Raw genomic sequence first — 12,175 nt, forward strand, 5'->3', positions numbered from 1 at the left:
CTTTGAAATTAATCTTTCCAGGGATTACTAATACCACACACTAGCTGTGAAAAATAAACTAGGTTTTCCTGCCCCCTTCATTGAGCTTTGACAGTATAATAAACCACATTGGATCCCACTCCTGCAACTAATTGCAGAATCTGGTGTAAATACAAAAGGGAACTGTTTATTTTAAGGCTCTGCTCTTGCAATGGGCTTCATACAGTCTCAAACTGCTGACTAACTTCAATAAGGGAAAAGCTTTAATGTGTTTTATAAACACTTACACTCAATCCCCTTTATACACTGAACACCACATGAGGGCACCAGACAACTTTAAATGGAACAGACACAATTCTTTTTCATTGACTGTTTTATTATCTCTCTTACACTGTTTGCATCTGAACCATGTTTCAGAACTTTCATAAAAGCTGAGTGACTTTGACTTTTAAAAATACCACAGAATTAAGAGGGAGTAATAAAAATAAATTACAGCATTGCAAAAATGCATTTCACTGTGCCACAGAAGCTTTACTATTCCATTCTATACATAGTTTTTACATGTTGTACTGCTGACAAATTTCACACGTACACTAGGCAACACAATACTAACCAAAGGCACTACCAGCAGTGTTTTGCGCATCTGAAAGGAAGGGGGCCTTTGCTAATGTCTAAAGCTTGTGCCTTTGGCACAGGTCACTTAACTGTGCTTTGCATCAGAGTTTCAAGGTTTTTCTCTTTAAATGCCCCATAGCCAACAAAAACAGCCCTCCCTCTTTGCAGGAGGTTTTCAGCAGCATTCACCATAATTGCATAAGAAGCCATGCCTTCTACAAAACGTTAAAAGACATGCTAGGGGTCCGGGGGGGGTGGGGGGGAGAGGGAATCAGTAAAAACACTCATAAAACTTCTAGCCAGCAAGACGAGATGAAGTTAAAAACAATCTGGATCTTGCTTTTCAGAAGCAATGACATTTTACAGTGTGCTTCTTTCTGCTCAGTCAATATTTGTACATAGTGCTTCAGACCTTGAAAGCACTAAGTGCTACTTACTGACCTCACAATGTACTTGTGAAGTCAGCAAGTATTCTCCCCATCTTACAAGTGGGCAAACACCCACAAAGCCTGCGCTGCTACCTCATGGTTGTTAAAGGTCACCTGGGAAAGGAATACAGTACAGCAAGGTGCCTTTCCCTGCCCTGCAGCCCTATTATCAAGTCTGTCTATGCTACTAGCTAAAACATAAGCTACCAGCTGTGACACAAAGTGGCGTCTCTAGACGGTGGTGGGCTTGCTAAGCATTGCAGTCACTTTCTCCCATTTAAAACATGCTTAGATATAAAACTGGAAAAAAACCAAAAACAAACATATAGTCACCTTGGGGTGGGGGGGCAGAATTGACAATTCCTTCCTCCTCCCCCCACAAAACCAGCTTCATCCCTACAGTACTTCAGAGAACAGGCAGAGGGGAAAAAGTGACTGAGGTCTTTCAGAAAAGCCCTTCCCAACCGATGATCCTCATTAGCTTTACAGTAAAGATTTTACACTTAAAAAAAGGCACTGAGGTAAATCTGAGACTCTTAAAATTGCCTTCTGTCATCACTTTGCATCTAGTGGACCTGGACCGCTGAAGTGGAATCATTTCACCATATAACAAGTTTCAGGGGATGCTTTCAACTCAGGTAGTCAGTTTAAAGTCATTTCAGGTGTTCCAGCTGCACCTACTCCTTTTCATAGCTTTACCATCACCATTCCTTTTCACACATCCCTTTGCTGCTGTGTGAAGGATCCATGCAGATAAGGGAAAGAGTGAAACCGACTACACATAAAGTGCTTAATCCAATGCATTAAGAGGAAACACTGGAAAAATAACCTGTTAAAAGTAACACCTTAAAGCTTTCCAGACAGTAGTATAATTTTTAAGTTGGAGTCCTTAACATGAGGAACCTTACACCAGCCACATAGAGGTGTGTGTAACCAAGAGCTAGGACTGGATTAATAGCAATAACTGGGTTGTCTCCAACTGCAACACTATCTATCTGTAAAAGGCTAAGCTGTTGCTCTGAGAGAGAATGGTGAATAAGGACATTCTTGTTGCATTCTCCCAGCTCTAAGCACCACACATGGCAGGGTAGTAGTCATACAGGGAACCTAGCAGCCTCTTGTCTACATGCAGAAGGAAGACAGTGGGAGGATGCAGAGGCTCTGTGGGTGGTTGGGTGAGGGTGCAAGGACAGGAGGTGAGAGGGTATTGGGAGACAAGCTGCAGGAGGCTAGGCAGTTGCTGTTCCTCTGCAGGGCTGGAGATTGTGCTCCAGTTTTGAAGGTTTCTGAACTGAACCATCATCCCTGTTCCCACCTCAACCATCTTGCATGTAAAAAGAGTAAATCTGTAAAACACTGGTCCCTGAGTGGGAAACTGGCAATACACAGAATAGCCACACTCAGCAGTAGGGAACATTTGCTCCAGGTGGAGACTGGCTGACCAAACAATCCGAATTTCACTCATATCCTACTTAACCTTCATTCTAGAGAATTTTTTTAAAAAAAGGTAATCTAAAATACCAGTAAAACCTACTGGAAAGACTACGGTGGACTTGGAGCCTCCTTGGCATCTGACTTATGTTTCAGTAGACATCTTAAAATTGTGCAACAATCTGTTTTGGCATCTTCGACAGCTGCAACATGCACATAATCTGGTGCAACCGAGCCCTGTTGCTTTATCTGCTGCTTCCTGTGATGCCACCTAACTTATGAAATGACGGAACTACACAACACAACCACCACACACAAGGCAGCTGCAGCATCTTAAAACAAAGCCCATAGGCAAGTTGGCAGGAGAGGGTGAAAAAAAATGCAGTTCTATCCTGCCCAACACAATTACCCAGTAGATATTCCTATTTAACATTCAGCTGTTGCCATGAAGTTTCCCTGCTTGGTGACTCAATGCAACAACTGAAAGCTGTGCAGCAGCTCTATTTGGTTTATTGAGGGCCTGCAGATTTAAATTGAGGGTTTCCATTCTTACTGACTGGCTGTGATCCAGCGATAATGTCTGAGGGAAAAGAAATGCAACACTTGTCTCCTTGTGGGGTGCATCATTCCTCAGACAGAGGAAGAGGGAGAAAGGGTCAGACAAATCTGAGGTGTCCTGAGACGTCTCTTTTAAAAAATAATATCTAGTTTAGTCTGATACTATACATGCTTTGTGTTTGGTTATCCAGGTTTTCCTCCTGCTTCTTTCAAAGTCTCCTCCAGTCTTTGTTTAAACTTGCTGTACTTCTTTTGTACTTGCTGAATTTTGTCTTTTTCCTCTCTGTCCAATATCATTAAGAAATTTTGTAGCTCTGGGATAGAGAATGCATCCCACTGCAAAGAAAGCAAAAACAGAGAAGGGAGATGAGCAGACAGAATACCACCTCTGTTTGCCTGTAACATACACACCATGCTGGTGTATTGTGCAACTGAGTGCTCATCTTGAAAATCAGAAGAAAAGACACATGCTACCTAGCAAGGTCAGTTAGTTAGATTTCTATATACAGAAAGATCTAGTTAACTAGCCTTGCAACTAGACACTAAGTATCTTTCCCCGAGAGAGTGGGTCAGGAATTTTTCAAACCAAACATTTTAAATAAACGCTGATTTATCAAAACAAAAAAACTATGGCAAAGGGGCAGTTTAGACAAAATGAAAAATTCCAGTTTGCAATGACTGTTTAGAAATAAGTACTGTACAAGATGTTTTGTTTCATAAAAAATTGAAATGGGTCCATTGACCTAAAGCAGGGAGGTTGGGGAGTGGGTTTGGTTAGAAAATTTAAGGTAGATTTTTTGGGCCAAGTCTGGATAGGAAAGTTTTCAAAAACACAAAATTTTTCATAGGATAGGGGAACAATTTCCCACTTAGCTGTTCAGATATGTACATGTCCCAGCTTAATGCTCTGAGATGGAGTCCACAATCTATGATCTAACACACAAGCCTAAGTTTGAGCCATCTAGGACTATGATCCCAAAGCAAAACCTGACTTGAGTCTGGGTGGACTTAAAATTTTCCACCGCAATACCTGGCTCCACAAAACAGTTTCCCAAGGGACTGAAAAAACAGAAAAGTAACTGAGCTATGGCATGCAGAAGCTAATGCAATCACCTGTGCTTTCTGTCACAAAGGGTGGGGGTCTGAACTTCCCAGCAAGCCATGTTGTAACCAGCAGGAATGGTTCTACTTGGATTACTTTAAACTTATTGAGAAGTCAACAAAAGATTGTTAGATATGCTCAGACGGAAACCCGTTAAAGTTATGAGAGGCTAGCTTGTACTCAGTGATATTGCGAGTAATGCATGTCAGGCAGTATCCCTGAGAAATACTGACATCTGGGCCATAATTTTGGAATTTAGATACACATAATCTTGCTTTTTTGATCTCTCCTTTGGGCAGGAGTGCTCTCTAGTGGTTAGAATCTAGACTCCTTAGCAGCTGACAGATTCATCTTCAGCACAGGTGCTAGTCCTGAAGTTCTACAGTGCCACACACAGTGCCTGAAGTTCTACAGTGGCATATGAAGCTGTAGGAGGCTCTGGATTTATTATACAGCATAGCATTGGCCTCTGTTTTAAAATCAGTGGATTAGCTATGGCTCCATTTAGCTAATCTACTCTGAGGATTAACTGTAGAACTGCATTGCTTAGTTCTATAAACAAACAAAAACAAATGGATTATGGTCTAAAAACATCAAAGAGGCAACAGCATTTTTTTTTTTTTGTTTACACAGATCAGGTTTTTAAAAACAGTTTTCTGCATTAAACTGATTAGCTAAAAGGTTCTGAAAAATACAGGTTAAACTTAAGAATAAACATTAAAGCATCTCAAAGGACTCCTTAAGTGGAAGGCTGGTGTCTAATTCAGTGTTTTGGATGTTCAAACCATAACACAAGAAAAGTAAACTTGCTCCCTCTTGTCCCCTGGCCAATAAAAAAATAAAGTTGTGTTTTTCCTGCAGGTAAGTCTCACAGGTTTAACAAGGCCATGTGTTTTTGTAAAGCTATTAACATTGGTGTGAGAGCCAAGGGAAAGACTCCCAGACATACCTCAACTTCCCCCGTTTCATTTTCCTTCAGCACAAAACTGAGGACATCTGTGTCAGGGCCAGCCAGCAGCCGGAGATACAAGGGGTATTCTGTTAGAGAGAGCTTCTGGAAGAGAACTGCAGGAGGGGGAAAAGAGAGATTCTTAGGATCAAAGGCAGAAAGATGCTCAAGAAGTTACTGAGCAAACACAGCATAGGTTCTAAGGCATCTTGAGCTGGACTTTAGAGTCACTACAGGACATAACAAACACCTTTGCTGGAGATGGTAAGGCTAAGGTTATGTAGACCAGTGGTTAAAGCAAATGATTGAAAGTTGCAATATCTAGATATGTCTACTGCTGATTAGCTATGTGAGGTTGAGAAAGGTTCTGTCCAGATTAAGGAAATTATAATCAGGGTAGATACAGACAGACACCTGCCAGGAACAGACTTCACCAGCACAGCTGAATCTGGTCACACATCCAGGTCAGCTGTACTGGTGTATGCCCCGCCCACTCCCTCTGCTTCAAGCTGAATGTCCTGTGAGGCTTAATTAACACTCTTCATGGGCAACACACTCAGCACTGGGTGTCTGAAGTGAGGCCCCCAAAAGCCCTATTTAGATGCCTAGGCATGTGGCCTCGTTCTCCAAGGGACTGAAGATCCTGCAGTTCTTATCAATATCAACAGGAGCTGCAGAGGGCTCAGCCCTTTTGAAAAAAAATCAGGTCACATGTTTAGGTTCCTACATTAGGATTTAGAAGCTTAATGTTATGCACCCACTTTAGAAAGTCTTGACCCAAGGGCTGAGAGACCCTTCAGTGAAAGGATCTATATAAACAAATTATCAACAGGGAAGAGCCCACCCCACTGGCCAACACAACCAGGCACAGGTAGACTGGAAATTGCTTAGTGTGATGTACATAAATTCATTGAGTTGGCCCCCATCCCAAATCCACCTTCCAATCTGTCCCACCTTGAAACTATGCTGTTTAGCCCCCCATTTGGGTGAGTGGGAGATTTTAACAGACAAAGGGGCAGCAATACCCCCAAATCCCCTGGAATTTCAGTGGAACAGGGCACCTAACTCCCTCACGTGCTTTTGAAATTCCCACCCACAGCCTCCTACACTGTTTTGCACCAAGACTGTCTTGCCATGACAGTTTATAGTGCCAGAGTACTTCAGCTTCCTGTGACAGTGTTTGTTGGATCACTGATGGTGGATATTTGGGGGGGGGGGGCGGGGGGAGGTGGGAAGTTAAGGTAGTGGGAGTTGGACAGGGGAGAGGCAGATGACAACCATGGGACTAGAGGAAAAGAGAAAGCGAGACAAGTCCATTCAAAGCAGTTGCACTCCTTGCCAATTTATAAATACATTTTTAATGCACATATCTTGTTTATAAGGGTGAGTGGGCAATGATGATTCTCCTAAGGTTAAAACTCCAGACGTCTATGAGTCAATTAGAATGCCAATAATATTTTTCAAGTACCAAAGATTAGGCACTGTCAAAGATCAGTGTTGATACACAGAAGCTAAATAAATGAGGAGAGGGGAAATTCTGGCCAAGGACACTAGGGTATATATGCTGTTTGGAAAAGAGCCATGGGCTCTCTGCTATTCACACACAGGAGACAGGACCACGTGGGAAAGACTGAATTCCATGCAGGTGGGTGTCCGTCTCAAAGGGCTGAGTCATCCTGAGACAGTTTTGTGCCTCCACAGTATCAAAATTTAGTACATGATATTTTTAAAGCACAAAGTAGTCTGCTATACCTGAACTGAAAGGATTGTGTTATAACGACTAACTTCCATTAACTTCACTATGAGTTGTTGCCATAGGTGGAGACAGCTCCATTTGGCTCAGTCTATAGGGGGCTCACAAGCTAGGTACACCCAGGCCCTCATGCTGGTCAGTAAGCAGCATCTCCTAGTTTCTGTTACAACAGCTTGCATTCCACAAAGGTGGCCATATTGGCATCTCTGCTCTGACCCAAGACCCTGTAACTTAAGCCGGAGCTACTTGGGGTGCTGGAAATTAGATCTTGTGTATGCACCAGTGAACATTACTTGTATAATGATGAAACTAGAACTCCTGCCTTAGCCAACAGGGGCTGACCCTGAAGCAGAATAAGGCAGTAGGGTGATATTTTTACTACATGGGGGAAGGCCAACATTGCCCAGGGATTTAGTATGCTGCAGAACAGTAATTAAACATTCCTTAGGTTCCTAAATAGTCCCCCTCTCTGTAATATCTGAGCACTTTACCATCTTCAATGTATTCATCCTCCCAACACCTGTGAGGCTACAGAGTGTTCTGTCCTGTAATCTCTATATAGCTCCTTTCACCCTGAACACACCACAGCAAGAAAGATTATGTACCCACTCTACGCAGCCCCTGCTGCAAGGTGGCAAGGGTGTAGCAGCCAATTATTCAACAACTGCAGGGGGAATTTGTTAGACATATTTGATTATCTAAATTAGATTTGGGCCACGCAACTCTTAACTCCTGCAACAAGTGACATTTGATCCTTAATGACCACAAGAAGTCAGGATCAGTGTGGTGGAAGGCCACATACACGGGCTGGCTATTACGACTCTTCCCTGATGAAGGCATTGGTAAGAACACTACACAGCAAAGCAGATCTTCCCTTGGGAAAGTGCTGCCTCTGACAGCTCTGCTATTAGGAATGACACTACTTATGAATGAGAGGAAAGATGGCTTTATGGTTTAGGCACTGGACTGGGACTCCACAGATTTAGGTTCATTTCCCAGATCTTCCACTGACTCCCTCTGTGAGCTTGGTCAAGTCACTTCATCTTTCTGGTCCTCAGTTCCCCACCTGTAAGACTATCCTCCCTTTGTCAGTCTTTGGGGCAGGGACTATCTGTATATGCAGCACCTTGCACAGCACTGCTCAGTTAACGCCTCTACTGTAACGCAAGTTACATTTTTATCAACTGTGGCAGAGAGGGGAAGCATCTGGGAATTCCCCTCTCTGCACTAAGCCCCCATGGGACTGGTTGCTCGGAGGAGTTTGAACTCACCTTGCCCATCTCTCTGCATCTCCTTGAAAAGTGCAAATTTTTGAGGGTTGTCCACCACCATGAACTTCTTGAGGAGCCCCTGGATCACCTCGCTGACTGTGGTCGTGCTGCTGATGTGCAGCTGCTTGACTGCATCCAGCGGCAAGTAGAAGGAAGTTCTCTTTTCGGTCATATCAGCCAGGTTCACCTCCTTGAGGGCATCGTAGATAGACTGCGGCCGAATCCCTGCTGGCACCGTCACAGGCCGGCGCAGTTTCAAGTGCACTTTAATGAAGCCCGTGTAAGTGCCATCCTCATTCTAAGGCAGAGGAGATAACTAATGTCAAGTTTCAATGAGCGCTCATGGGGCAAGACAGGTTTTCAGCTACTGCCAGTATTCCCCCTTCTCCTCCCCCCACCACCCCCAGCTGAAAGGCTTTTTGCAGTACTTAACCCAGTAGTAGACATGGTGGGCTGACTTTCTGTAGTGCTTGAAACTTTCCTATTAATAGTGTAAAAGGAACTAGCAATTTAGGGTTAGTCACTACAGAATTCTTCCTGTTCTTTACTATTCAATAATGCCCTAGGATTCTTCCCCACCCCTTTGCTGTCTCATCCTATGTAAACTGTTCCTGCTACAGAGAAGAATTATGGAAACTAACTGACATTAAATACCATGTGTGTCAGAAATTACACTTCTGTCTCCTTTAACTGGAGATGGGTTTGGAGAGAACATATAAGCATCTGAACTAGGGTTTCCCGGGGGTAGAGCTGGATATGCTGGCTGTTTTCATAAGGTTTTAGCTCCAAACAGTTGAAATCTTGCAGCTCTCCATCTTCAATGATGGAAATTTCATGAGATTTTCACCATCCTGGGCCAAATCTGGAGATTAAGGCCCTTTACACAGACTATATGAGAAATCTAACCCTGGTTAAGCATGGACAACACCATGGGTGCCAGGCTGTAACAAACTCTAAAAAATGAGAACCTCTGGAACTGATTGCTCAGGTACTGCTTCACAGCTGTCAGTTGGAGCTGACGTGAGTTGCTACAGAGTCCCAAGACTGCACAGGTTACAGGCAAAAAATAGCCCATTTGCCTTAAAAGAAAATGATCCAAGAATAAAAAACTCATTTGGAACCCAGGCTACTCCAACATTAATTCATGGATCACAAAAGTTAGGAGATGGAAGAAGATCCCTTTGATGACTCCCTGGCTACTGTAAGGGACTCCTGCAGTAGTTTTGTTCACTTCAGTTGTCTGTTTAAAGACAACTTGGGGCTTGTTTTCACAAACTGATAAGCTACCAGAAAACCATAAACAACTGAACTCCGTTCAGTGAAATTGTAAAATCTCCCTTTCTTCTGTTTTTAAAACCTCCTTCGCTCTGATCTGTAAGAACTTGTGAAATTTGCTCCTTTTGTTAAATCTCCCTTGTGAACACAGTCATTCCCTTGACCTCCTAAGACTTACCAACAGGGCTTGGTTTACATGGTTGTTTTTTCCAAGCAATAACAAGGCTGCAATCAATGGCTGGAACTGTAATCAAATTACTTGGAGTCCTACAACTTTGTTTAAAAGTTTGACCGTGGAGGAACAGAATGGCACATCTGTTTCCCCCAGGGCTCGATGTCACCAAACAGGCTGTGTGACAGTTGCTGAACTGCGGTGATGCAGCTTTCTAGTTATCATGACTCATCCAAGCAAGAACAATACTGCCTGATCTTTGTGTGGCAAATCACTTGCTGGACATTGAAATTATTCTGAAAATTTTCCCACTGGAAAAAAAAAAATAGAACCATCATCTGAACTGCGTGGTGGCTCATGCAAAATGGACCCGGGTACAAATAAGGCTGGCGAATAACCCCTTTAGGTGCTGAAATGAGTGACAGCCCTCGGGACCGAAGCCCTGTGTTAGCCGTAGGACAGACCAGGCCTGATTCAAAGTCCACTGACATTGATGGGAATCTTTCCACCAGTATAATGGGCTTTTGGATCAGGCCTGGACAGCACAGACACCGGCAATGCAAGTTTTCCTCCTTATCTCAGCCACACCTCACCAGCAGAGCTAAGCAGCGAGCTCAGTCTCCATGCCACAGCATTTAGCCTCTCCTGAGACTCCCACTGAGGGAAACTAGCGGCACGGTGGATTTTTTTTTTTTTTTTTTTAACCGTCAAACACTTGTCTCCAAGGCAGAAGCCGAGAAGCATCTAATTCAATGTACATAGTGGCTACTGAAAAGTCAGCAAGTTGCTTAAGACTAGACTCAAGTGCTTTGCTCTACTGATGTCTTATCCAGTGGGTACAAATTTCAAATGCACTTTTATGATGTAGGAGCTAAAGTCTCAATAAGTGAATTAGGCTCCCAAGGCATTTAAATGCTTCTGAATTTTTTACCCAGCATGTTTCATACTCCCATCAATTAGCAGTACAGTAGTGCCCTGACACACCTGTCAGCAATTGGGACCCCTTGGGCTAGATGCTGCATTGACACAGGCTCTGCCCCACAGAGCTTACGCTGTTCTCCTACTTGCATAACAGCAGCGTTGGACAGTCAAAGTTAAAATCCAGGTTCAAATGCTACCCCTTCCCCCCCGGGCGAAGGCTGGGGCTGTTTAGACCCAAGTTTTTGATTCAGGCCAGTCTGTAGCCTTAAGAGTTTCAGGAGAAGACAACTGCTCAGACAGGTTAATCTGAATGCTATACTCAGAATTCATTTGTCAGACTGCGGTTCAAATGCAAGGCAAGCAGTCCCTGTACTGGTACTGGTAACTGATGCAGTTACCACATCATCTGATTATCTGCCATTTGCAAATGCAGTTGTCTCTTCTATGCATTTATACCCTCTGTCGGTGTGTTCTCCTCACAGTAGGACCTGATTTCCTGCTGCTGCTTGGCAGATGAATCAAAGATTTTGGAGCTATTCATGTCGGGTGAACTTCACCCCTATGCAAAGGCTCAGGACAAGGCCTAGTCTCCTCTGAAGCCAGAATTAAAAGCCTGCCCTTAGTGCCTGAAGTGATGTAGACAGATGAATAAAATACATACCAGCTTCATCACGAAGCAATTTGTAACCTTGGCATTGTAACTATTGATTATCTGTTCAATCTCCTGGGTCGTGGGAGCTTTGGGTTTTTCTTCTTCTGCTGTTTTTGTTACATTCTGAAACGAGAAATACATAATAGTGAATACATTCGGTCTGTACGTCACTTTGCAGCCGGGAGCACCATACCAATGGTATGCCGCAAATGGTATGCTCTTCACGGCATTGCCTTTGCCAGGATATACATATAAGCTCACAGACAGATATAATCCCTGATCCTGAGAGTTTACAATAAGAATGATGGAGAAGATAATGCCATTTATTGCTATTATTTGTATGGGCGATTTGGGCCTCTAGGCACTACAAGGATCAGGAGAACAAAAAACTAGTCCCTTCCCCAAAGAGCTTACAATTTATATAAGAGCCAGCTGATGACTACAACCTCCAATCAGGTGTCTGCTCACCCTCCGTCCACTGGCAGCTGCACTTCAGAGGTGTGTGGAGTGACTTCTTCATTATTAAGAATGTTTTTTAATATTTATATGAGAAGCCCCAGTGATGCAACTACTTTTGGAAAAGGAGACACACAGTGAACCAACCCCCTCCACAATAGTGTAGAAAGGGGAAAAGTTTGGCCAAAGACGCACAGGCCACCTCTTAGCACCCCCAGCACAATTTTCATGGAAAGTTTTGTGACTTCCTTAATTTCCCTGTCGAGTGAAGAGGGTTGAGAGAGTTTTGCTCAGAGGACACTTCATTAAACCTGCATGGAATTTTCTCAGATGGGTGAAGGTGTTTAAATTCCAGCAGGGTAAAAAGAAATCCAAACACACAATTCCAAGGAATCTAAGTAATTTCAAACCTGATGCTTAAAGCTCTAAGCTGTCCCTTTTGGAAAGCTGAGAAATGCCACATGGGTCTATGATGCAGGAGGGTCTGAGATTTGAGCAGTCAGTAATGACAGGCAAACGGCTGTTATAATTCCAATGAGTTCTTCAGTGAGGTATTGATCCAAAGTGCTCTGGGTGGTTTAATGACTAGCAGACAATGGCCTGGTCTACACTA

At 43.4% G+C, this 12,175-nt stretch overlaps 1 protein-coding gene across 4 annotated transcripts in view; it reads right to left on the bottom strand.

Annotated features, from left to right (window-relative positions):
* Nucleotides 1–337: 337 nt before the first annotated feature.
* RASSF5 (Ras association domain family member 5) overlaps nucleotides 338–12,175 on the bottom strand; it is a 124,398-nt gene continuing 112,560 nt past the window's right edge. For all 4 annotated transcript variants that reach the window (XM_032792540.2, XM_075064842.1, XM_075064843.1 and 1 more), the window contains 4 exons: nucleotides 11,116–11,229; nucleotides 8,087–8,384; nucleotides 5,063–5,178; nucleotides 338–3,347 (listed from right to left, as the gene is read on the bottom strand). In XM_032792540.2, coding sequence (XP_032648431.1) covers nucleotides 3,195–3,347; nucleotides 5,063–5,178; nucleotides 8,087–8,384; nucleotides 11,116–11,229 — 681 coding nt within the window. In that variant the 3' untranslated portion in view covers nucleotides 338–3,194. The remainder of the gene's footprint in view (nucleotides 3,348–5,062; nucleotides 5,179–8,086; nucleotides 8,385–11,115; nucleotides 11,230–12,175) is intronic.

This window comes from Chelonoidis abingdonii, chromosome 4, assembly GCF_003597395.2.
Source record: "Chelonoidis abingdonii isolate Lonesome George chromosome 4, CheloAbing_2.0, whole genome shotgun sequence".
NCBI lineage: Eukaryota > Metazoa > Chordata > Testudines > Testudinidae > Chelonoidis > Chelonoidis abingdonii.